This window comes from Nomascus leucogenys, chromosome 9 (assembly GCF_006542625.1).
Source record: "Nomascus leucogenys isolate Asia chromosome 9, Asia_NLE_v1, whole genome shotgun sequence".
NCBI lineage: Eukaryota > Metazoa > Chordata > Mammalia > Primates > Hylobatidae > Nomascus > Nomascus leucogenys.
The window spans coordinates 52,111,534-52,139,347 of NC_044389.1; the positions used below are offsets into that span (position 1 = coordinate 52,111,534).

Consider the following 27,814-nt stretch of genomic DNA (forward strand, 5'->3'; position numbering starts at 1 on the left):
GGAGAAAAGATCTTTGCAGATGTATGTAAAAAAAGAAAATCAAGACAAATTTATTCTGGATTTATGATGTGCTCTAAATCCAATGACAGATATCTTTATAAGGAGAAAGGTAGGAGGATCCCTTGAGGCCAGGAATTCAAGACCAGCCAAGTCAACATAGCAAGACATAGTTTCTACAAAAAATTAAAAACAGACAAAGAGATAAATTTTTTGAAAAGAATAAAGCCAGGAGAAAATCAGGAAGAAAGAAAAAAGATGATGCTGAGGAAAGAGAAGCTGGAGAGAAGCCACAAGCCATGGGACTCCAAGAATTGTCAGCAACCAATAAAGGCCAAGAGACAGGCACTGAATTGTTTTTCTCTTAGAGCCTCCAGAACAAATGAACCCTGAGAACACAGATTTTGACCTTCTGGCTTAGACAGCTATCAGAGAATAACTTCTGTTCTAAGCAGCCCAAGAAACTAATGCAAAGAGAATCCACTTGGCCTTTCCCACTAAAATGACTTGTATCCAGGCACCAGTGATACAATTTCATGGTTTTTCTAAAGAGAAAGTGTATCTACACAATTATGCATTTTGGAAATTGAGGAAATCATCAGTTATCCTAGGGATGTCACTGTCCCTTTCAGGAAAAAAAAAAATTATGGAATCAGTAGCACGTGAGTTTATTTGGCTTTACAGACTTTTGAAGGGCCTGGTGTCTTTGTCCGTAAATAAATTTCAGGTCTGAAAACACACTTAGGTCCAGACCCTTGAAAATTTACTGTGATTTCTAGTGAGGACAGCTACCCTCAACTTTTTAGTATCCATTCTTGAACTCTTCTGGTATCATAGATTGAGAAATTCCCTTGCTCACCTATCTATTTTGCCCCTAGTGCTGTCTTCTCTATTACTATATACACAGCTTTCTAAATTAGGTCTTTCTGGATAACACCCCCCAGTCTTAGTGCTCATGTGTATTATGGCCATCTGCCTTCCGAAGGTCTCTATTATTTCAATATCTGATCATAAATAATATCATTGAGATTGGTTTGGTAAGCCCAAAAAGACCTAGTCCTCAGAGGATAGACGTGTTGAATATTCATTATAACTTCAGCAAATATTTGATAGATTTCCAGCACTGTATAAGATGTCTATGTTAATGTATCCACTATCATAAGCCTTCTGATTCCCTCTTTCATTCACTGCCAAGACCTTTCCAGCACACAAGTTTCATTTTGTAGTAGCCATAGTTTTTCCCAAGATTATGAAGGTATCTTAGTAGTAGCCTGTTACCACTCCCTTCTGAAGTTTGAGCACAACTATTAAATTCTAATTCCTTTGAGAGTGCTTCAAAACAAAAAAGGAAAGTGATGTTGAACTTTTTGAAAGCCTTTGCTGCATCTATTGAAATGGTCATGATGTATTTCTTTTTAGTCCTAGGTATGTGATGAATCACATTTATTTATTTGCATATGTTTAACGAATCTTGCATCCTAAGATTAATGCCTACTTGATTGTGGTGGTTAGGTTTTGATGTGCTGCTGAATTCGATTAATTAGTACTTCGTTGAGGATTCTTGTGTCTCTATTCATGATAGATATTGGCCTGATGTTTTCTTTTCTTCCTGTGTCTCTGCAAGGTTTTGGTATCAGAGCAATCTTGGCCTCATTGAATGAGTTAAGGAGGGACGTGTTTGCTGGACTTTATATTACTGATTCAGTTTTGTAACTCATTTTGGGTCAGTTCAGGGTTTCTATTTCTACCTGGTTCAACTTTGAGAGGATGTAGGTGTCCAGAAATTGATCTGCTTCTTCTAGGTTTTTAAGTTTGTGTGCATAGAGATGGTCATAATGGTCTTTGCAGGTAGTTTGTTTTTCCTGAGGTTGATGGTGATCTCTTGTTTGTCATTTCTGAGTGTGTTTATTTCGATCATCTCTCTTTTATTCTTTTGTAGTCTATCTAGTAATTAATCAATCTTATTTATTCTTTCAAATAACAAACTTTCAGTATTGTTGACGTTTTCTATGATTGTTTGGTCTCAATTTTACTCTAAAAAACCCTGAGCAAATTATGTGTTACAGGAAAATACTTCAAAATAATAAGTGCCATCTGTGAAAACTCACAGTCAGCATCATACTGAATGGGCAAAAGCTCAAAGGATTCCTCTTGAGAACTGGAACAAGGCAATGATGTCCATTCTAACCATTGCTATTCAGTAGAGTATTGGAAGTCCTAGCCAGAGTAAGAGAGAAAAATAAAAAGCATCCAAATAGAAAGAGGGAAACACAAACGATCTCTCTTCACAGATGGTATTATTTTATACATAGAAAACCCCAAAGCCTCTGTCCAAAAGCTCCTACTTCTGAAAAACAACTTCAGCAAAGTTTCAGAAGAAAAAATGTACGCACAAATGAGAGGAGGTTCCAGCTGGGTTTCCTGGGTCGAGTAGGGGCTCCGAAAATTGTGAAACTCACTCATTTCCTGCATCAGAACTTACTTTGGTCCTGGATGAATCATATTGAAGATATATGCTTAAAATATTCCTAACATCAGAATTTGTGCATGTGTTTTCTTCCCCAAGAAAGCTATAACCAGCGAAACTGTAGTTGTAACCTTCCCTGTGTGGTGGCTCCCTCTCTCCCTTCCCCCTCCCCTGAAACTAAAAGGAATGTTAAAGGCCAATTTTTCTATGACCAGCAGCCCTTGTCTATGCTCCCAATTCCAATTCCTTGTAAACACAATTTGTAAAATCCTGTGAGATTCTGTCTCCTTTGCCATGCCGCTGCAAGGTTATAAAGTACATAAGACTTAAGTTACAATTCTGGTTTTCCTCAAGACCTAAGACATGTTAATTGTCTTTGTTTCTTTCTCTGGAAACATCTTCCCACCACATGTATTTCCCGACTTAAAAAATTTTAAAAGGTGATCAAAAAATCTAACACTGGCTACCTGCTCCGGACCCCTTCCATGCTGTGGAAGCTTTGTACTGTCACTCTGCTCAATAAAGCCTACAGCCTTTTTTTCTCTCAGTTGATCCGTGTCTCTCTCTCACTGAGGGCTGCCACCACACCAAATCTTTGGTGTGGCTAAGGCAAGAACCTTCGGTGTTACACAAATATCAGTAACATTTGTTTATACCAACAACATCCAAGCTGAGAGCCAAATCAAGAATGCACTACCATTTACAACAGCCACAGATAAAATACCTAGAAATACAGCTAACCAGGGAGGAGAGAAATCTCTACCCTAAACATTACAAAATGCTGTTGAAAAAATTAGAAACAACACCAACAAAAGAAATGTGTTTCATGCTCAATTATAGAAAGAATTAATATTGTTAAAATGACCGTACTGCCCAAAGTAATTTACTGATTCAGTGCTATTTCTATCAAACTACCATGAACATTTTCAATGCAATTGGAAAAAAAAAATTCTAAAATTCCTATGAAACCAAAAATAGCCCAGAAGTCAAAACAGATCTAAGCACAAAAACAAAGCCAGAGGCATCACAATATCCAACTTCACACTCTAATACAAGGCTACAGTAACTGAAACAGCCTGGTACTGGCACAAAAACAGACACATAGACCAATGGAACCAGTTAAAGCACCCAGAAATAAAGCCTTACACGTACAGTCATCTGATTTAAACAAAGTCGATAAGAACAAACAATGGGGAAACAACACATTCTTCAGTAAATGGTGCTAAATAACTGGCTAGCCATATGCAGAAGACTGAAACTAGACATCTTCTTTTTACCATACGCAAAAACCAACTGAAGATGGATTAAAGACATAAATGTTTAAGTAATATGGTTTGGCTTTGTCCCCACCCAAATCTCATCTTCAATTGTAGCTCCCATAATTTCCACGTGTTGTGGGAAGGATCCAGCAAGAGGTAATTTAATCATAGGGGTGAGTCTTTCCCATATTGTTTTTTTGATAATAAATATGTCCCAAAACATATAATTGTTCTATAAAGGAGAATTTCCCTACATAAGCTCTCTTACCTGCCACCATGTAAGATGTGACTTTGCTCCTCATTCACCTTCTGCCATAATTGTGAGGTCTCCCTGGTTATGTGAAACTGTGAGCCCATTAAAACTCTTTCCTTTGTAAGTTAGCTTTGTCTTTTTTAACAGCATGAGAATAGATTAATACAGTAAATTGGTACTTGGTAGTGGGGTACTGCTGTATAGATATCAGGAAATATGGAAGCAACTTTGGAACTGGGTAACAGGCAGAGTTTGAAATAGTTTGGAAGACTCAGAAGAAAACAGAAAGATGTGGGAAAGTTTGAAACCTCCTAGAGACTTGTTGAATGGCTTTGAGCAAAATGCCGATAGTGATATGGGCAATAAAGTCCAGGCAGAGGTGGTCTCAGATGGAGATAAGGAACTTGTTGGTAATTGGAGCAAAGGTGACTCTGCTATGTTTTAGCAAAGACCTGTGGCACTTTCCTCCTGCCTTATAGATTTGTGAAACTTTTGACATGAGAGAGCTGATTTAGAGCATCCGATGGAAGAAATTTCTAAGCAGAAAAGTATTCAGGAGGTGACTTGGGTACAGTCAAAAGTATTCCATTTTATGTATTTACAAAGATATGGTTTGGAATTGGAACTTATGTTGAAAAGGGAAGTAGAGCATAAAAGTTTGGAAAATCCATAGCCTGATGATGTGGTATAAAAGAAAAATCTCATTTTCAGAGGAGAAATTCCAACTAGCTGCAGAAACATGCATAAGTAATTAGAAACCAACTGTCAATAGTCAAGACAATGGAAAAAGTGTCTCCAGGGCATGTCAAAGGTCTTCCTGGCTGCAGCCCTTCCCATTACAGGCTGGGAGGCCTGGAAGGAAACAAGTGGTCTTGTGAGCTAGGCCCAGCATCTTGCTGCTTTGTGCAGTGTCAGAAATCAGTCCCCTGTGTCTCAGCTGTGGCTAAAAGGGGCCAAGGTAGAGCTCAAGCCATGGCTTCAGTGGAGCAACCCCCAATCTTGGCAGATTGTCAGCTTTGATGTGGTGTTGAGTCTGTGGGTACACAGAAGTCAATAATTGAGGCTTGGGAACCTCTGCCTAGATTTTAGAAGATTTATGGAAATGCCTGGATGTTCAAGCAGAAGTTTCCTGCAGGGGTGAGACAATCATGAAGAAACTCTGCTAGCACAGTGTGAAAGGAAAATGTGTGGTGTGAGCCCCCCCGCCCAACACACCCACACAGTCACCACCAGAGCACTCCCCAGTGGAGCTGTGAGAAGTGGGCCACCATCCTCCGACCCCAGTATGATACACCCACAAACAGTTTAGACCATCCAACTAGAAAAACCACAGATATTCAATGCCAGCCCATGAAAGCAGCCAAGAGGAGGGCTGTACCCTGCAAAGTCAAAGGGGTTGAGCTGCCCAAGACCATGGAATCCCACCGCTTATATCAGTGTGACCTGTATTTGAGACATGGAGTCAAAGAAGATCATTTTGGCAATGACTGCCCCCTGGATTTTACTGCCTTACCTGGATTTTGGACTTGCATGGGGCCTGTAGCCCCTTTGTTTTGGCCAATTTCTGCCATTTAGAAGGAGTGTATTTACCCAATGCCTGTTTCTTCATTGTATCTAGAAAGTAACTAACTTGCTTTTGGTTTTTAGACTCATAGGCAAAAAGGACTTGCCTTATCTCAGATGAGACTTTGGACTGTGGACTTTTGAGTTAATGCTGAAATTAGTTAAGACTTTGCGGAACTGATGGGAGTGCATGATTGGTTTTTAAATGTGAGGAACTGATATTTGGAAGGGGCCAATGGAAGAATGATATGATTTGGCTGTGTCCTCACCCAAATTTCATCTTGAATTGTAGCTCCCATAATTCCCACATGTTGTGGGAGGAACTTGGTGAAAGGTAATTGAATCGTGGTAGCGCATCTTTCCCGTGCTATTCCCGTGATAGCGAATAAGTGTCTTGAGGTCTTATAGTTTTATAAAGGAGAGTTTCCCTACCCAAGCCTTCTTGCCTGCCTCCATGTATTACATAACATTGCTTCTCATTTGCCTTTTGTCATCATTGTGAGGCCTCCCAAGCCATGTGTAACTGTGAATCTACTAAACCTCTTTCCTTTTAAATTACCCAGTCTCGTGTATGTCTTTAGTAACAGCATGAGAAAAGGCTAGTACAATATCCTAAAACTGTAAAACCCTAGAACAAAATCAAGAGAATAGAACATAACTGAACTAAAAAGCCTCTGTGCAACAAAAGTAACTATCAACAGAATAAACAGATGACTTACAGAATGGGCAAATATAATTGTAAACTATGCATCTGATAAAGTTCTAATATCAGAAATCTATAAGGAACTTAAATTAACAGAACATACACAAACAACTCCATTAAAAAATGGGGCAGGGACGTCAAGAAAGAATTCTCAAAAGAATATATACACAGGAATGTTCAAGATGATCAGCTAGATGCAGTCAGGAAGTGCCACTGCCACCAGGGGAACACCAGGTTTTTTTTTTTTTTTATCATACCAACATAATTTGAACAGATCTTTGGAGAGAAAATACTGAATGTGGATGGAGAAAAGAAGTAGTCACTGAGGCTGAAGAGAAAAAAGGCTGAGGACGCTGAATGGGGTGCCTGAATACTACAGCTGGTTCTCTGCCCTGAGCAGTTTCTAGGGAAGCGTGAGTCAAAGGAATAGTAGACAGCTTCCTCTCACTGTAGACATCTGGAATTCTGGCTAGATGGGGCTCCATACCTTCAAGAACATGTGGACTGGCAGAGGGGTCTCCCAGAGATTGCACAGAGATGGAGCTGCAGACAAAACCCAGGGACCTTTGTGAATAGGTCCTTTACAGAGACAAGACTCCTATATAAGGAAAACTTGAAACAAAGGTGTTGCATTCAACTCCTTGCCTTCAGAGGATGCCCTACTCTGTAATGTCATAGCATTCAGTGAACTATCTTTTCTCACCTCACTCTGTGAGTCATCTTGAATTCCTTCCTGTGTGGAATCTGAGAACCTTCTCTCGCTGTCTGAATCAAGGCCCCTTTTTCTGGGAACACTTCAAAGGAGACTTTTCTGGCTTTCACCGTTTGCCTTAATTTAATGGTTATTAGTCCTCACTCTTCCATTATTTTCTCCCAAGCATTAACTGCAGAAAAAAGCATTTGCCTCTATTGTGGTCATAATTTCTACTTTTCCCATATTGATAAATTTGTGATATATCCTAATAAGTAATATTTTCCCTTTCAAAAGATTACCATCATAATTTGCCATTACTGAAAGTATGAAAAATTTAAATTACCACATTACAGGGTCTATTTGTGTTCTCCCTACCAATAGTGATAGGATTCTCATTACATCTGGTAGTGAATGATCCAACTCTAAAATCTCATTTTGTTGTCGGCTCTTTTTTTCTGACCTCTCTTGGTACATATTATCAAATGCTGGGTGCCTCCAAGAAGTAGACTCTAAGCTGAATATGTTTTTGAGGGAGATAATTCGGGAGTTTTATTGAAAATAACATCTCTGAAAAAGTAGGAAGCAAGATTGGACAGTGGAACAAATTAGGATATAATTCAGTGCAATGGTTTGAATGTTTGAGTGCTCCAAAGATTAATATGTTAAAATTCTTATAACCAAAATGATTGTATTAGCAGACAGAACCTTTTAGGAGGTGTTTAGGTCACGAAGGCAGAGTCCTCATTAGTGGAATTAATTCCATTCCAAAATTTGCTCACAAGAACTCATTAATCTCTTTCCCCCCTTAAGACATGCTGATGGGCTGCCATCCTGGAGGAATGCCCAATACCAGCATCTTGATTGTGAAACTTTCAGCCTCAAGAACTGTGGCAAATAAATGTTTTTTGTCTATATGCTAGGCAATGTATGGTATTTTTCTATATATCACCCTGAGCATGCTAAGACATGCAGTCTCAGCATTGCTTTCATCTCACCCACTGGGAGTTCTGAAGCTAAGTTAGCCCTTCAGAGTTGGTCCACATTGAAATGAGGAGAATGGGCCTTTAAAGTCTTACATATGACCAGGCATTGGATATGGACTGTCTTGGGAAGGTCACTTTACACTAGATAGCTTTCAGCAGCACTGTACTGAGAGAGAGAGCTTATAGGTGAGGTATGTCAGTTGCTAATCACTTCATCAGCTGGAAAGTAATTTGTGTATTCCCAAAAGGAAAATCTGGGTGACACATAATGCCTGCACTCAAGGACGTTAACAATATTGAACAATATTGCCACTCTGCAGGCAATATTTGCTCAGAAACTGTGTTCAAACATCCTTTTAAGATTTACCTCATTTCAGGTTAACAGATTATTAATAGAATAAAAACAAATTTGTCTGTTTTGTGACATGCATCTTTTCCTTCCTAATTCTACTTTGATGTAAATTTCTGGTGAGACATTTTAAAAGTACAAATTACCTGAATTTCACACTCCTGAACTGTGAAACAAGTTCAGGAGTGGGCATTTAGAAGATAAATACTTTCTAAGAGTGAGAAACGAAAGGAATGCTGCAAATATTCAGAAAAAGAAAATATTGTGATTTAGACAAAATATTTTCAAATGAAGCAAAGTAACTGTAATTGTACTTAAAACATATCTGTTTGGATAAAAAGAAAATGAATTTCTATAGTCAGAAAAACAATGTCAAGAAACATGAAATGATGCTAATATAATTGTGAAAATATATAGAGAAAATGAAGACGGTCTATTTGAGAATGTTTAGATAAATAAGAATAGATCACACCCCTGCCTCATTGTTGACACAATGCTGCTTTCTTATACTAGAAACTCTTCATATACAATTAAATTATCTCTTGTTCTAGAGACAGCCACATTTACAATAAGACTGAAATTTATTATTCACACATACAAACACAAAATCATTCATCCTTTTCTTTATTCACTTGCTTTCCAAAACCTCTATTGTCAATACTTAAATCATTGTGACATTGATTGATATTGATATGTACCAAGTTAGAGAAAGTTATAAAGAAAGATAGCATTTTAACAAGTTGTCTAAGAGATGGGCTTTTTTGTTTCTTATGCTGACGGTTGTGTTCTAGCTCTGAGTCCTGTGAGAATGTGCTGGTGTTGCCAATGAAATACAGTCTTTGTATCAATTTTATGTTGATACTTGATGAACTTGCTCAGAACACCAAGAGGTAACTGTGCTTGTCGCCTTCAGCTTCCATCCTCATTGATTCCAACAATCTGCTGTTAAATTTGAGGTTTATCCCACATCTTTTACTGAGAATGAACTTGATTTCATTTTTATGAAATTGATCAAGATGTGGACATGTAAGTTTCCAAAGAGTACATTGTTGGCATATGATTCAAAGATGCAAAAACTACATATCATGAATGTTCTGATACTGTTCAAAAGCTCTTTGAGTATGCTGTTTTGAACAAGAAAATTATGAGGAATAACGAGATTCCAGAATTTATGTCATTCTTACAGATGTCAGTTCTCAGTAGTGAGCTGCTGTCTGAACAGCTTAATCTGTTAAACATTTGTTATACATTTGGTCTACTATCATCAATTTACAACAGGCAGTATGTACCAAGAACTCTGTGGAGGACTTACATTACCTCCTTCTGATGTAACTGTTGTCATATCAGAACTTAGTACAAAAATATATTTGTAGAAAGGTGAAAAATCTGTTGCATTTTCTTCATTTTGACTTTGCATTTGAGATTTTTAACCAAACGAAGTGGGATTATTTTTACAGTGAAGTATTAGGTTAGTTAGTATTTAATTTATTCACTTTTCCCTCCAATATGTGGAAGGAAACCTTCCTTTTTTGTGTCTGTTAGAGTGTGTTTATAAATTAAAATAAAAATAACCTTTTGGGTTATGTGAAAGACAAGGGTTGGCAAGGTTTTGGAGATATTGAAACCCTCATACATTGTTAGTGAGAACAGAAAATTATTCACCCACTCTGAAAAAGTCTAGCAATTCCTCAAAAGGTTACACTTACATTTACCACATAATTCAGTAATTGCCTTTCTAGGCATATACCCAAGAAAAATAAAAACATGTCCACAGAAATCATGTACATCAGTGTTAATCAATGTTATTCATAATGGCCAAAAGTGGAAGAAAATCAATATCCATCAACTGATAAATGAATAAATAAATTGTGTTTATAAATAGCATCTGATACTATTTGGCAATAAAAATGAAGTCCTTATTTACACTATTCTATGGATGGTCCTTTAAAAACATTAAACTAAATAAAAGAAGCCAGCCACAAAAGACCATATATTACATAGTTCCATTTACTTTTAAAAAGATCCTGAATAGGTGTATTTGTAGAGGCAGAAATTAGATTACTGGTTGCCCAGTGCAGGGTGGATGCAGAAATTCGGTGGGGAGATGAGAGCTAATATACAGGAATTTTTTTTTTTTTTAGATAAAACTGATTGTTATGTTGGATTCACAAGTCTGTGAATTTACTAGGAAATACTTAATTTTAAATAATAATTGATGAATCATGGTATTTGAATTATACTTCAACAAAGTTTTACAAGATATTCCTTGAACCACGATATTCAAAAATGCCATTTGCATTGTACAATCACTTCATCTCTTATTCTGTGTCAAGGGCCCTGCAGGTCTCTCTCACTTGCCACTGCTCTTGACACTATTATAAAATAGGTTACATAAAACAGTGTACTTGCAAGGTCATTAATCTTAGGTGGATGACAGCGAATATAAACATAAAAGAAACATCAAACATCCTTGAGTAAACATGAAGTAATCGAACTTTGTTTGTCTCCTTGCCATCCATGTACTCGGGATGCTTATATAATGTATTTACTTTGAATTGAAGGAGTTATGTTTTAACTTGTTTGTCTCTGTATATAAGTATGAGGAAGAAACAGTGACTTGAAAAGAATGATCACATTGCACCAGGATGGCTCTGAAATGGACTTCAGTTCTTCTGCTGATGCATCTCAGTTGTTACTTTAGCTCTGGGAGTTGTGGAAAGGTGCTGGTATGGGCCGCAGAATACAGCCATTGGATGAATATGAAAACAATCCTGAAAGAGCTTGTTCAGAGAGGTCATGAGGTGACTGTACTGGCATCTTCAGCTTCCATTCTTTTTGATCCCAATGACGCATCCACTCTTAAACTCGAAGTTTATCCTACATCTTTAACTAAAACTGAATTTGAGAATATCATCATGCAGCAGGTTAAGAGATGGTCAGACATTCAAAAAGATAGCTTTTGGTTGTATTTTTCACAAGAACAAGAAATCCTGTGGGAATTATATGACATATTTAGGAACATCTGTAAAGATGTAGTTTCAAATAAGAAACTTATGAAAAAACTACAAGAATCAAGATTTGACATCATTTTTGCAGATGCTGTTTTTCCCTGTGGTGAGCTGCTGGCTGAGTTATTTAACATACCCTTTGTGTACAGTCTCTGCTTCACTCCTGGCTACACAATTGAAAGGCATAGTGGAGGACTGATTTTCCCTCCTTCCTACATACCTGTTGTTAGGTCAAAATTAAGTGATCAAATGACTTTCATGGAGAGGGTAAAAAATATTATCTATGTGCTTTATTTTGACTTTTGGTTCCAAATGTGTGATATGAAGAAGTGGGATCAGTTTTACAGTGAAGTTTTAGGTAAGAATTTGTTTATTCAGTAACGTGAAGATCTAACTTATTTGTGTCTTTGAAACAGAGCTTATATAAAGCCACAAAGTCAGGAAAGTGGAGTTTTTGTTAAGTGAATTTATAAAATGAAAATACAAGATGATCTATCAATCTCACAAATATTATAGAAAAGCTTAAATTATAGGGTCTGTTAAAACCCTGTGGCCATCACTCATACAGAACACCCCAGGAAATCATAAACCTATATATTAGTACACCTAAGACTTTAAGCAATTACACATCTGTTTTACTATATAACGTTTTAGATCTTAAAAGCAGTAAAATCTGGCCGGGCGCGGTGGCTCACGCTTGTAATCTCAGCACTTCGGGAGTCCGAGGCGGGCGGATCATGAAGTTAGGAGATCGAGACCATGGTGAAACCCCGTCTCTACTAAAAATACAAAAAAAAAAAAAAAAAAAAAAAAAAAAAAATTAGCCGAGCGTGGTGGCGGGCGCCTGTAGTCCCAGCTACTCGGAGAGGCTGAGGCAGGAGAATGGCGTGAACCCGGGAGACGGAGCTTGCAGTGAGCCGAGATTGCGCCACTGCACTCCAGCCTGGGTGACTGAGCAGGACTCCGTCTCAAAAAAAAAAAAAAAAAAAAAGCAGTAAAATCCACCAAGTAACATCTTATTGAATGCATAGATTTAGAATGAGTAATTACACATTTTTTTACAACTATCTATATAACTGCAGAAAGCTTTCCTTGTAAACCTCAGTTTTCTTATTTAGATGTTAAAAGATGTTCCCATGTTTCCAGAAGGTTTCTTTCACAGTAGAGAGAGATAATGTCTACATCTCAGATGCAAAAGTCAATAAGGGTAATTTGAAGTTTCTAATGTTTCTATACTCTTCACTAAAGAATTGGAAATCATTTATTTAAAGTCCAATTATCTTGTTGAAATGTGAAGATAGTTATATCTATATAGTTTATTTGAAACTATGTCTCTTTATTTAAAAATATGAGACAGATTAAGGTTGAGTACAGATCTCTATTTCAATAATTTCTCAAAATTTCTAGCTATAATTTACAAATATATTTACTGAAAAGATAATATTATTAAGATCTTAGCTCAAATCCAAATGAGTAGTTGGTACAAGGATTTCTGCCATACTCTCACAATAGTCCAGAGTTCACTTGAAGAACCAAAGATAAAAGGATTAGCTTAATGAGTTGTGTAAACTAGACTGTTAGAAAATTGTTTTTATGGGTATAGTAGAATTAATTGATTATGGAGCTCAAAGAGTTGTTTAAATATCTATATGCTACTACTGAAGCTTTAAAGAGAACATAAATTGATATTTAATTCTCTATGACTTCTTTTAATAATTGTGAGTATACTGACATGACATTAGAGATGTCGCTTAACCTCATAATTCTTCCACCACTTTGCCTTTCTTATAAATAAACATGGACAAAATATATAATACATAAAAAATATATTATTCATATATATGAATATATGTATATATTTTTCAAAGCACACAAACTTTACCTACATCTTTGCCTACATTATTCTAACCCCTTTCAGAAAGTTATGTAAAGTAATTATCTTATGTCATCCACTTTTTCTTTTCTTTATTCCTGTCAGGAAGACCCACTACCTTATCTGAGACAAGGAGGAAAGCTGACATATGGCTTATGCGAAACTCCTGGAGTTTTCGATTTCCTCATCCATTCTTTCCAAATGTTGATTTTGTTGGAGGACTCCACTGCAAACCTGCCAAACCCCTACCTAAGGTAAACATACTTTGGTTGGTTTTATTTTGTTGGCTTCGAAGTTTCAGTAGAAATGAGTCTATAGTCTTCATTCAGAGTGTTTGACTTACACTGAAAAAGGATGGGAAGTAGGTGGGGTAAAGCAGACACCAATTAGAAACTCATGTATATGTTAATACCATCACACGTATGTGAGTTTTATGCATATTACAAATAGAGAGGAATAGTAAGGAGACTTTGAAAATAGGATTGATTAAAGTCGAATCTTGATTATGCAACACCAAAGAAGGTATTGGTCATTCATTCAAAGAATATTTATAAAGGGATTAGCACAAAACCCAAGTAAGTGCAGAAATTTCAGAGAAAAAAAAATTGACACAGTTTCCATCCCCACATACCTTACATTCTACTTTGAAATATAGAAAAGTAATTAATGAAAATGTTATAAAAAACTATTATCTCGAGGAAAAGCCCAATGTCAAGAAAGCATCAGTGGAGATAATAGAAAGTATCCTGGAGTCACTGATGAGTACGATGAGAGCTGAACAATATGCAGGAATAGGGAAAAGAATGACAGGGAGAGGCAGACAAAAAGGGAAAGCAGATAAAGTGGTCAGGACAGTTCTCAAGTCCTCAGGTTTTGTTTTCAGGGAATGACTAAGAATCAGATGATACTGAGAGGTAAATTAGAGCCGGATACATATTAGGAGTTGAAATATTTGTTAAAAATATTGAAAAACTACTAAAAAGAGTTAAGAAATAAATATATATGAAATGATTCTCTTTTTTAAGAAAAGCCTCCAAGATATTCAATGGATTAAATTACAGAAGGGCCAGACTGTAAAGAGCCAACCATTCAGGAAATTTTGCATGGATTCAGGTAGCAGATGATGGAAAAGTGGACTAGAATGTTGATAGAAATAATTATGCCTACATTTACAAAAATAGTGCCAACTTCATATTGTGTTGTGTGGAAAAAATATTAAAATGCACAAACACTTAAAATGTCTGTGGCATATAGTCAGTGACTCAGAAATGTTATTAATTTTGCAATTATGGTTATTTTATTATTATTACTAATACTACTAACTACTGAACATGTGAAAGTCACTTGAGATATCATTCCTCATTTAATAGAACCAGATTACTCAGCACATCAAGGTTATATTCTCTTTCAAAGTCATAGGTGACAGATACCCTGTGGACTTGATTAAAATTAGACATATCAATTGTGACAGTAAGATGAGCTAGTTGAAAATCTAAAATTCTACCATCAGTAATAAGGATCTTCACCAGTATTCCAGCTTAAAACACTTCCTCAACAATAGAAATGCGTGCCTTAAATATGTGCAGACAAACGCAGGGTTCACTTGACTTTCATAAAGCATTTAAATCATTTCTGCATTGAGATCCCAGAATTTTATATTTTAGAGCATAAACATATCCTATTAGAGCAGATGATGTCTGCCTTATGACAAGCAACTCAGTAAAGCTTTCTGGGGGAACTTGTCTCAACATCATAAGTGCATGACAGAGAAGCACAGAGATAGTGAACAATGCATGTATAATAAAGACCAAATAATTTCCACCACTTGTATCTGAATAGTGCCCTCAGTTTCAATACAAAAAAAAATTCTGTCAGCATATAAGATTATATTCTTTTTGAAGGAACACAAGAACCTCATATATTTTAAACTAATATCACATTTTAAGACATATATACAAAGTAAGCCTTCTTCAATGTATTATTACTCAACCTCTTTAAAAGAACATTTTTGCTTACATAAAACTGAGATTTTATTCCATTGTTAAAACTCAATATCTGTGTTTAATGCAAATTGTATGGGCTTTGTATAGTCACTTTCTCAAGAGACAAAAGCTGAGGTAAAGACTAATGAAAAATCTATGACACTCTACATCACTCTTGAAAGATTTCCCCGTTCACATTAAGGGAAACTGACAGTGCAAATAGGAGGAGGAAGAGAGTAGGAGGTGTAAAAGGACAAGCAAAAAGGTTGACTAGTAGTACAATAGTGGTAATTACTAGGTCTTGTTATTAACTTGCAGAAAGCTTTGAATGCAAGTCAATGGTTGTGAAACCAGTTATTTAACTGTTTATTATGTAAAATAATTGCTAACCCAGATTGCTTTCTTTTCAATTATATATTACATTCTCAGATAATATCAATATATTTTAAGAGAATAAGACACTTGACAAAATGCATCAAGTGTTTTAGAAATGCATATTGTTATTAATTTTATAATATATTCACATGAAATCATAAAAAATTCAAAGTGTACCTATTAAACACTATGGAATATATTCATATTCCATAATACATATGGAATATATTCATATTCCATAATACATATGGAATATGAAAAAATTAACATTACAAGCAATCCAACATCTTACATGAAAGAATGATTAAAACTTATGTGAATACAATAGCATTAAAATAATTTTATCAATGAAATGTTCAATTACACCATCAGCCATAATACAAATAAAGTGAGTTAGAAAATGATAAATATAACAAGATGGCAAGTTTTTGCAGGATAAAATGTATATATAATAAGATTAAAATTTCCTAAATAAGTGTCACATGTCTACATTGACCTATATAAATAGGACAAAATCCATAATAAAAAAATACATATTTTCTATAAATAATGTCTCTAGGTAGAAATTTTAGAAAAATTATTTTTTAAAAATCTTTTCATACTTTGATAAAATTTCTTACATTAATTGATAAAATTTCTTACATTAATTTTGTATTATTTTTGTAATATTATCACAAAAGGAGAAACAACCAGTCAATATCAGTGATGAATCTCTAAACAGAGGTTAGATTCCTTCAACACTGGGTAGAAAAACAAGGCTTTGATATCACGCCAGTGAGATGAGACACTGAAAATGAGTTATGTTAAATGTGGCTACAGGTAACTGCAATCACACACAATACCTAGAAGCCCCAGGTATTACGTGGAATAGTAGTACAAGGACTCTCATGTTAACATAAGATTAAAAATCATGTTTTAAAAAATGCTCTGCCATAAGTGGTGCACTGTTTACATTTAGACATTTTTTTCTTTGTTTTGTTAAAAACCATTTGTAAAAGTTTTACCCCAATGATTAAATCTGAAAATATTTAAATTTAAATATTGGTATACATGGGGGAACTCAAGTGAGAATAATTCTCAATCAATTGCAGCCAAGCACATCTTCTCCAGGAGTGTAATGTGTGCGTGAGCTACTCAAAGGAGAGACAAGATCTCCTCTGCAGAAAGGCCTGGTGGCCTCTTCTATTCTGGTGCAAGTGCTGCCTCTGAGACACAACAAAGTGATGATGAGAGTTCCTCACATGCAGTTATAAATAGCACATCAATTTAACAGTGTGATTTCAGGGCAATAGGTGCCCCACCTAAACAATAACCAGAAAGGTATAATTATTCAACTACTAACTATCGACTCTACAATTCCGTATTATAAATTAGACTCTCAAAACTGATCCATAAAAATTCCAAATCACAATACTAGACTCAGGAATGTCAGTGATTCTTAACCACCAGTTTTTATTTTCATTTTTCATTTTTTGAAAAACTACTGGAAAACTCTTACAAACTTTAAGTGAAGCATAAAGCATTGTAGAGGAACATAAATGTAGATATAAAATTATCCCAACTGTGAATAGCTTTTCCTCAGTGCTCATATTTAGGGAAGTAAACCACTAATGGCTTCAAACTAAAAGAATTCTACAGAAAACCTGCCTGAAATAAACACAAGTGATTTAGTAGAATAAAAATATAGGATTAAAGCCTAGTGGTGCCACTTTTCCAAGAACTTATATTAGTAATTATAGTATTATAAGTGAAGAGTCTGGGTGTATTTTTTAACATTATCTCCCTGACTACAATGTAATGGCTCCATTTCTTTTCTCCATTACACACATGCAGACACATACCTACACACACACACACACACATATTTACACAAATATCCTTAACAGAGGCCAAATACCTCATACATCTTCTTGCAAAGAAACTGAGTGATTGAGTCAGTTAAAAAATATTATTTACTCCAATAATTCCTCAAAATACTTGATTTTCTCTCTTTAATATTTTATACCAATTCTTTCAGTAGTGCCTGCTGTGGTGATACTCTTTTGTGATGAAACAATTTTTTTTCACAGGAAATGGAGGAGTTTGTACAGAGCTCTGGAGAAAATGGTGTTGTGGTGTTTTCTCTGGGGTCAATGATAAGGAACATAACAGCAGAAAGGGCCAATGTAATTGCAACAGCCCTTGCCAAGATCCCACAAAAGGTAAGATAAAGGGCCTTACTGGTGTGGAAAACTACTGAAAGAGGCTGTTAAAGTTTGTGATCTACATAGAAAGAATATTAAGAGTAGATTGAACTCTTTACAGCCAAATACAGCCTTAAATATGCTTGCGCAGCTTCCACCGACACAAGTAGTAGTTGTGCCTCAGACTTAGTGGTTACATGTGGCCCTGGGGTAGTTACTACCCTTGGTATGCATGAGTGGTTCCTATTAGTATCAGTGGGAACTCAGTACTCCATATGCATCCACAAAAGGGAACTTGAGACCCATGGTTATTTTTAATTTCTGATATTAAGAGTCATACATACTGCTGAAATTAACTCAATATATTTTAGGTAAGTGAAAATGGTGCTTAATGTAGTCTTTAAATGACTTTCAGGTGTTTTCAACTAAAAATATATATTCAGAACTGCGTCTTTGTAGAAATGCAAGTAAGACTTATGATCATTTTCTTCAAAGCTGTTTCCTAATCTCAGCAGTATCCAATGAGTGAAGAAGGTTTGACTTACTCTTGGGCCACCTCTATTACTTATTGTACTCTGGAAGCTCTTGGTGAATGGAATGTTTACAATTAAGGAATGTACTATTTCTGTTTGTACTTTTAAGTCAAATGCTTATGTGAAATATGTGACAACAAATAGAGAACACTGCCTGAAGCAGGAAGATGAAAGAGAAAGGATGAAGATGGATCCTGACCTGAAGGTGGATCCTGTACAGTATAAAATGTGGCCCCACAAAGACTCAGCACTAACTACCAGATTAACAACCCCTCCCAATGGAGGCAGCAGAAGGAAATATAGGAAGGAGTCAAACAGAAGGAAGCCAGGCAGGGGAACAGGTTCAGATGCCCCCTCCATGGAACATAGCAGCAATATATATTCTTCTATATAGAATAAACCAGGGACTTTGTGTATTTGTCAATTACTTTTTAATTTCCTATCTGAGAAAGCTTTCGTGTAATAACCTCTAGCTTTTTGGTGAAACCTGAGTTACTTTAACACTGATGTAGCAAATAAAAGTTAAACACTGTAAATTATTGTTCAGTTTATGAGGATTGCTTTGGAGTTTCAAAATTAGTAACTTAAAATAAAAGTGTCTTGGGTATAGCAGAATATATTAATCACTGTTGTCAAAGCTTTGTAGCACGTTGTCTAAGTGTTAATAATCAGTTGACCAAATTCAGCAAAATACAATTTTGAGTTTATTCAACAGCTTTATTTTTATTCATGATACCAACAGTTTCCTCATTTCTAGGCCAAAAAAAAAAATCTAAAATTAACAATATTGGTAATATTCTGAATTTGTGTCAAAAATTGTCATTTGAAATTTTTCTTGGAAGTAGTGCTTGATAATTTGTAATTCCAATGAAGTTATACATAAAACCTTGGCAGCATTTATTTATTTATTATAAGTAGCTTCTTTTATAGACTTGCTATTTTGTCAATCAAAGGACAACAGGCTCTAATATAATAACCTACCGACAAGTAGATACATTTAAACTACTTCTCATGTTATTCAAAAACAAATGAATACATTACAATTAAATTTGGAGATGAAAACTAATATAAAATACATAAAACAAACATATAGGTCATTACTAAATAGTTTTATTACACTAGAATTACAATGACTCCCTGTAATTTTTTATTCTTTTTTAAGAATATTTTTATTTTTTAAATTAAATTAATTGAACTTTTATTTTTAACTTTTAAGTTCAGGAATACATGTGCAGGTTTTTTACATAGGTAAACTTGTGTCATGGGGGTTTGTTGTACTGATTGTTTCACCACCCAGGTATTAAGACTAATATTCATTTATTATTTTTCCTGATCCTCTCTTTCCTCCCACCCTCAACCTTCCAATACATCCCAGTGTATTTTGTTGCCATCTATGTGTCCACGTAGCTTCCACTCATAAGTGAGGACATGTCACATTTGGATTTCAATTCCTATGTTAGTTTGCTAAGGCTAACGGCTTCCAGCTCCATCCTTAACCCTGCAAAATACATATTTTTGTTTTTTTATGGCTGCATAATATTCTGAAGTGTATATATGCCATATTTTCTTTATTCAGTCCATAATTGATGGTCATTTAGGTTGACTGCATGTCCTTGCTATTGTGAATAGTACTGCAACTAACATATATGTTCATGGATCTTTATAAAAGAACAAGTTATAGTCCTTTGGTTATATACCTAGTAATGGGATTGCTGGGTTTCATGGTATTTTTGCCTCTAGGTTTCTGAGGAATGGCCACACTCTCTTCCACAATGGTTGAACTAACTTACATTCCAACCAACAGAGTATAAGCATTCTTTTTTTTTTTTTTTTCTTGAGACGGAGTCTACAACCTCGCCAACAGCGTGATATTTTTTGAATTTTTAATAATGGCCATTCGGACTGGTGTGAGATGCTATCTCACTATGGTTTTGATTTGAATTTCTCTAATGATCTGTGATGTTAAGTTTTTTTTCTTCTTATGATGATTGGCCGCAGGTAGGTCTTCTTTTAAAAAGTGTAACAGTTTTTTGAATACTTGAACTTTTCATTGATAATCTTATTTTTCTATGGTACTATTTTGGAAAATCATGGTTTCTTATATATCTAAATCATTATAAAAGTTAAGAAAATAAAATGTGAGTATTCTTTTTAGAACAGTCTTTGAGTAGCTTTATTTACAAACATCCCTTGATCTCATTCCTACCCTTTTTACAGTTCTAACATTCTTTAATTTTTGAGTTCCACTCATGGAATAAGATATTGTCTTTACTGTAACAGGTTCTGTGGAAATTTGATGGGAATAAACCAGATGCCTTAGGTCTCAATACTCGGCTGTACAAGTGGATACCCCAGAATGACCTTCTAGGTAACACCCTGGTGAACAAATACTGGATATATTAGTAACACATTAGAGTGTTAATAGTTCATCTTGAAACATACTTATTGAATATTTGTTATAGGAAAATAAGAAAGAACTTCTTTATATTTATTTTCCAGTCCTAGGGGAAAAGAATATGGTATAATTGTTGGCTTTTTATGATATACACTCACATTCTTTATGGTCAGAATCAGAGATAATCTTTATTTCAGGTGCTATTATATCTCACAGCATTTTTCAATATCTTCCTGGGCTGTCTCTCTGTCTCCTCTTTCTACAACTTTACACCTGTTTTCTCCTCTCCTGCAGGATTATTTCAAATGCCAGTAAATATAATAGCTCTTCTATCACCAGTGACTCTGTATTTTCTGGAGGACTAAATTCCTAATCTTAATCTTAAAGTAATGACACATTTCATGATGAAGTGTAACCTCTCTTTCCTCAATCCTAGCACCACCACCAACCCACTGCCTGCTGCCTTGCACACCCCACATATCACATTCTGTGACTGTGCTTAAAATAAAACTTTATTTCATGCCCATCTCTTTGCTGTCCCCTTCTGTGCACATTTAAAAAATCTAGAATGCACTTTTTATTAGTCCAACTGGAAATCTTATATTAAGTTTTGCACTCTGAAGTCATGCGCACCATAGAGACTTCAGTTACATCTGCTAAACAAGTACGTGTTTATTCCTCTGAAGTCTGAAAAGTAATAGCAAATTAGTTTAATGTGTTATCTAGAAAACACTGTCACTTTCAGAGCCTTTCATTGTGCATCTCATTTTATTCTGATGAATAATTTTGCTAAAATTCATCCAATCCTAGGTCATCCAAAAACCAGAGCTTTTATAACTCATGGTGGAGCCAATGGCATCTATGAGGCGATCTACCATGGGATCCCTATGGTGGGCATTCCATTTTTTTGGGATCAACCTTGTAACATTGCTCACATGGAGGCCAAGGGAGCAGCTGTTAGATTGGACTTCCACACAATGTCGAGTACAGACTTGCTGAATGCACTGAAGACAGTAATTAATGATCCTTCGTGAGTAGAACAATATTTTTCACTAGGTGGTATTAATAGATAGCTTCTCTTGTCAATAGTGAGCATGAGTTTCATCCTTTTTATAAGAGAGTAATCTTGAAAGAATTTAAATGATTTAACCAATCTGAAATCTGCTTTGTTTTTTATCTGTTATTTAAAAATTGTATTTGAATCCCAATCCCATACATCTAATGAGTAACCAGTTAGTGAAACAATTTTCTAAACAAAAGTAATTTTAAAATGATATAGACAATATAAATAATACATTTCTTAAAATTTTAACATAATGAATCCATAGTAGAAAGGAAGAATAAACTTGAAATAATATAAAAAAATGTTTTAATTAAATATCTAAAATGTCTCAGAATATAACTATTTTCTTGCTGAAAAATTATTTTTTATCATCATTATTGTAACAGACTTGAAAATGAGATTTAATTTTGATAGCTTAAAATCCACCTATTTATGCCATAAAATCCAAATATTTTTACTATGTTTGCAGAGTCATGAAACTATCACCATTATATTATTTTAGAACATTTTTATCAACACAAAAGAAACTGCAATGACACCAAAATCACTTCTCATAACTGCTTAGTCCTAGTCTAACACCAATTTGTTTTCTTTCTCTATAGGTTATTCTCTCTAGATATTTCATATAAATGGAATCATACAGTCTCAGGTGCTGTGTAAATGACATTTCACCTAGCCTAATTTTTTGTTGTTTTCTTATGGTTTTTATTCTAATTCATATTGTTGTGTGTTTTAATACTTCACTTCCTTTACACTTGTGTAATATTTTATAGTATGGATATGTCATAATTTAGTTGTTCGTTTGTCAGTTCATTGGCCTTTTGATTGTTTCCAATTGTGGCTACTAGGATTATTGCTATACATGTTTTTGATTAACATGTTTTACTTTCTTTTGGGTTGATAGTATACGTGGAACTGCTGCCTCATGTGAGAACTCCATGTTTATGAAGAACTGTTAAACTGTTTACCAAAGTACTTGTTCCATTCATCACTACCATCAGCAGTACAACATGGTTCCAATTCCTCCACACTGTTGCCAAACCCCTTATTTTCTGTCTTTTAGTTACAGCCTTCTTAGTGGGTATAAAATGATCTCTCATCCTGGTCTTGGATTGCATTTTCATTACTGCTGAAGATGTTGAGAACCTTTATATGTGCTTATTGATCATTCGTGTATCTTCTTAGAAAACGTGTCTATTCCAATGCTTGAAACAATTTTAACTTTGCTATTTGTCTTATTATTAAGTTTTCAGAACTATTTATATATTATGGGTCAAATCAGATGTATAATTTTTAAATATTCTGTCCCATTCTGGGTGCACTAACTTTTTACTTTTTGATGATGGTCTTCAAAGCACAAAAATATAATTTTAAGTTAAATTTTTAATAATTGATTTTGTTCACACCCCAAAGATGACAATGTGCTAAATTCCTTGCGAAGTCCAGCTACCATCAATTCAGCATTTATAGCTACTCTCAATAAAGTTTTTGTGTAAGGAGGGTATCATCTAAAGGAATACTTTAAAAATACTTTATCCCAAAGAAAATAGAAGGATAACGAATGATCAATATACTTTTAAAGAAGTTGAGAAATAGGCCGGGCGCGGTGGCTCATGCCTCTAATCCCAGCAGTTTGGGAGGCCGAGGCGGGCGGATCACGAGGTCAGGAGATCGAGACCACGGTGAAACCCCGTCTCTACTAAAAATACAAAAAAATTAGCTGGGCGTGGTGGCGGGCACCTGTAGTCCCGGCTACTCTGGAGGCTGAGGCAGGAGAATGGTGTGAACCCGGGAGGCGGAGCTTGCAGTGAGCCGAGATTGTGCCACTGCACTACTACAGCCTGGGCGACAGAGCGAGACTCTGTCTCAAAAAAAAAAAAAAGAAGTTGAGAAATAATTGAAAAGCAACACAAACCAGCTTGGACAAATAGAAAAGAAATATAAAACAAAGTGGTAGATTTAAATGTGATTATACAAATACTTTCACTCAATCTAAATAGACTTTTAATAAAAGAGCAAATAATGTGTAAGGACAGAAAACATTTGAAGAACACAATTAGCAAATGGAATCTTACAATGTAAAATGATATACACATACATATATACATATACAATACACATATATGTATTGTATATATCAACTTGAAGACACATTTTCCTAGAGTACGTCAAATAGTTAATCTTTACTTGAAGTGATGTGTGGTGGGCAATAAATCAAGACTTAGGAAATATAAAATGATTCAATGTCATGAAGACTATATGATCCAGCCATAGTGGAAATAAAGGAGGTTAAAAATATTATTACTAAAATATCTTTAAATTTTGGAAATTAACAAAATATACTTCAAAAAAATTTAAAGTCAAGAAGTAAATCATAAGTATGCATGCACTTTTATCTCAGCAGTTCTACTCTCAATTGTATACACAGCAGATATACATAAATATATAAATCTAATGCTGTATAGCAGAGTGTTCATGACAGAATTATCAACAGTGTCCAAAAATTATTAGCAACCCAAATATCTATTCATCATAAAATGAAGACATAATATGTGGTTTATCAATCAACAGAATACTATATAACAATGGAATAACCCAAGAACAGCTACATTAAAGAAAAAGACACTTTTGAGTACATATTATATAATTCAATTACATAAACAAGCAAAACTAATGTTGTTATTCGAAGTCAGGCTAATCCTTGTGTTGGAGGACAAAAGTAGTCACTATAAGGTTCAGAAACAGAGAGTTATTCTAGGCAGGTTGTGATAGCCTATACCATGACCTGAACAGTACATAAATTGGTATCTTCACCTCAAGATAATGTTCAAGATGATCTTCCATTTTTGAACTATTCACTTAGTATATGTATATTTATCTTTTGTATTTTATATTTAAATGTATATTTTATGAGATATATAAATCATTTAAAAAATTCTAGGAATCAAATAGAAAATAAGCACAGAACATAGAGAAAATCCTAGAGGCTCCATCATAGTCTGGCCAGTAAAAGCCTCTCTTAGAGGTAACACTTAGAGGGAAGCCACAAAAAGGGAGAGACGCATGCCTTGGGTTGTAGCAGGAAAGAATACTCCAAGAGCAGGAGAGAAGGGACAAAATGTGTAAAGTGCTAAGATGAGAACACATTTGGAAGCTTAAAGAAAATTAGAAGGCCAATCTAGAAGAGAGTGGGCAGGGGAAAAGTGTTAGAAAAGGGCTTGCCAGTGTCTTACAATGTAGGGTTCTGTAGACCAAATAACAGAGTTGAATTTTATGATTAAAATAATGAGAAGCCAGGCAAAAATCTTAATCAGAAGTGTGCCATAATCTGACTTTAATTTCAAAAAATCATTCTGGCTACAGGGTGGGAAACAGTAGGAGACAAAAGAGTAATGTAGAAGCAAAGTGACTAGCTATGAGGCATGTCACTCACCATGATAAAATTCCTTTTTAGGAACTTACAGATGATAATTCTCACATTGCATTTTCACAGTCTTTCTTACAGTACTTAAAATGGCTCATGATGTTGAGCATGTAGTCATATGCCTGTTTGAGAACTAAGAGTGTAATTGGATTGTTCATAATACAAAGGATAAATGCTTAAAGGATGAATATCTTATTTTTTAAGATGTGATTATTTCACATTGTATCAAAACATTTCATGTACCCCATAAATATATACACTTAATATGGACCCACAAAAACTTAAAATTAAACAGTTAAAAACAATTAAAGTGCCTTATATTTTCTCTGCTTGATAAAAATTAACTTTCTCACCTGACCTTCCATTTCTACTTTAAAAATGTTTCTCAATGAGAAAAGTCCAGTTTAAAAGCCAAACTATCTATGATGACTCAAATTAAAATACACAAATTTTCTGTCAATTCTTTGACATTTACTTTGAATTACCTGACACTTTAAAAGTCTTTCATAGACTTGATATGTACAGGCAAATTAACTTACTTTCAGTGTTGGTATCTTTATTTTTATCCTTCAGATATAAAGAGAATGTTATGAAATTATCAAGAATTCAACATGATCAACCAGTAAAGCCCCTGGATCGAGCAGTCTTCTGGATTGAGTTTGTCATGCGCCACAAAGGAGCCAAACACCTTCGAGTTGCAGCCCATGACCTCACCTGGTTCCAGTACCACTCTTTGGATGTGATTGGGTTTCTGCTGGCCTGTGTGGCAACTGTGATATTTATCATCACAAAGTTTTGCCTGTTTTGTTTCTGGAAGTTTGCTAGAAAAGGGAAGAAGGGGAAAAGAGATTAGTTATGTCTGACATTTGAAGCTGGAAAACCAGATAGATGGGATGACTTCAGTTTATTCCAGCAAGAAAGAAAAGATTGTTATGCAAGATTTCTTTCTTCCTGTGACAAAAATAAAAATAAAAAAAATAAAATAAAATAAAATAAAATTTTCAAAATCTACCTTGTCAAGTAAAAAATTCTTTTTCAGAGATTTACCACCCAGGTAATGGTTAGAAATATTTTGTGGCAATGAAGAAAACACTAGGGAAAATAAAAAATAATATAAAGCCATATGAGCTCATATTGAAATTTGTTGCACTTATATATTGAGATTTGTTGTTTTAATTCACAAGTTACATGAAAAAAATTACTCAGCTTAACTATATTTCACACATTTTACATAAATACAAGAACATTAAGAAGTCTACTGACAGTATCAGTACTGTTTTGCACATATTCAGAATAATTTGGCTTCATTTTGAACAGGATTCTGTTGTTTTAACTGTTGCTAAAGAAACTATTACATAGTTAAATTGTATAAAAAGTGTCTCTCTTCCTTTTGATATTTTGAGATAAGTAGTTTCGCTTTACTTTTACACTGCATGCAACTTCGTTGTCACCTTTTTTGCTAAAATTGATGGCCAAATGTTTACTGTTTTAAGAGCTTAAGTCATTTCTCAGTGGAAATTATGTGGAATTAGAAATATAGCCACTCTTACCTGCTTCCTACTGTAAAATTGAACTATTTTGCCACATCTTTGGTTTCATGAGCAAATTCTATTTTTTCCAAATATTTAAAAATATTTGTCTGGTTGATTTTATTCTGATATTTTTAATTACTTCAATAGTTATTTGGGAACAGGTGGTGTTTGATTAGATACATACATTTTTTAGTGGTAATTTCTGAGGTTTTGTTGCACATATCATGTGAGAAGTGTACCTTGCACTGAATGTATAGTCTTGTATGCCTCACTCTCTCCCACCCTCCCATCTGAATCCTTAGAGCCCATTACATCATCCTTATGCCTTTGCATCCTAATAGCTTAGATCCCACTTAGAAGTGACAATTTACGAGGTTCAGTTTTCTATCCCTTAATTTCTTCACTTAGAATAATGCAGGTTGCTGTTAATGCCATTAGTTTGTTTCTTTTTACAGCTTAGTAGTATTCCATGGTGTGTGTGTGTGTATATATATATATATATATATATATATAGTATGTATATGCGTGTGTGTATATATATATGTGTGTGTGTGTGTGTGTGCATGTGTATCAGGGGAACCCACCTTCAATATTTCAATATAGGTTCTTTCCATTTTCCATAAGTGTTGGCCAGCTGAGAAATAAAGAGAAAGAGTACAAAAAGAGAAATTTTACAGCTGGACCGCCGGGGATGACATCACATATTGGTAGGACCGTGATGCCCACCCGAGCCTCAAACCAGCAAGTTTTCTATTAAGGGTTTCAAAAGTTGGGGTGGAGCGGGTGTAAGAACAGGGAGTAGGTACAAAGATCACATGCCTCAAAGTGCAAAAAGCAGAACAAAGATCACATGCTTCTGAGGGAACAGGACAAAGGGCAAAGCAGAACTACTGATAAGGGTCTATATTCAGCCGTGCATGTATTGTCTTGATAAACATCTTAAACAAAAGAAAACAGGGTTCGAGAGCAGAGAACTGGTCTGACCACAAATTTACCAGGGCAGAGTTTTTCCCCACCCTAATAAGCCTGAGGGTACTGCAGGAGACCAGGGCATACTTCAGTCCTTATCTCAACCACGTAAGACAGACATTCCCAGAGTGGCTGTTTATAGACCTCCTCCCAGGAATGCATTCCTTTCCCAGAGTACTAATATTAATATTTCTTGCTAGGCTAAGAAT

At 35.0% G+C, this 27,814-nt stretch overlaps 1 protein-coding gene and 1 pseudogene across 4 annotated transcripts; one reads left to right on the forward strand and one right to left on the reverse strand.

Moving 5' to 3' along the window:
* The window catches only part of LOC100598119, a 406,136-nt pseudogene that overhangs the window by 360,779 nt on the left and 17,543 nt on the right, over nucleotides 1-27,814 (reverse strand).
* LOC100597206 (UDP-glucuronosyltransferase 2B11) lies at nucleotides 10,888-26,067 on the forward strand. Of its 4 annotated transcripts, XM_012499499.2 has the most exons (7): nucleotides 10,914-11,224; nucleotides 11,576-11,634; nucleotides 13,255-13,403; nucleotides 17,576-17,707; nucleotides 20,503-20,590; nucleotides 21,428-21,647; nucleotides 25,678-25,957. In XM_012499499.2, the coding sequence occupies exons 1-7, from the start codon at nucleotides 10,914-10,916 to the stop codon at nucleotides 25,955-25,957; spliced, it is 1,239 nt and encodes a 412-aa protein (XP_012354953.2). The 4 variants fall into 4 exon arrangements, with proteins under 4 accessions (XP_003265732.2, XP_012354953.2, XP_003265733.2 ...); XM_003265684.4 differs by having other exon boundaries at nucleotides 10,888-11,634; nucleotides 25,678-26,067; XM_003265685.4 differs by lacking the exon at nucleotides 11,576-11,634 and having other exon boundaries at nucleotides 10,914-11,382.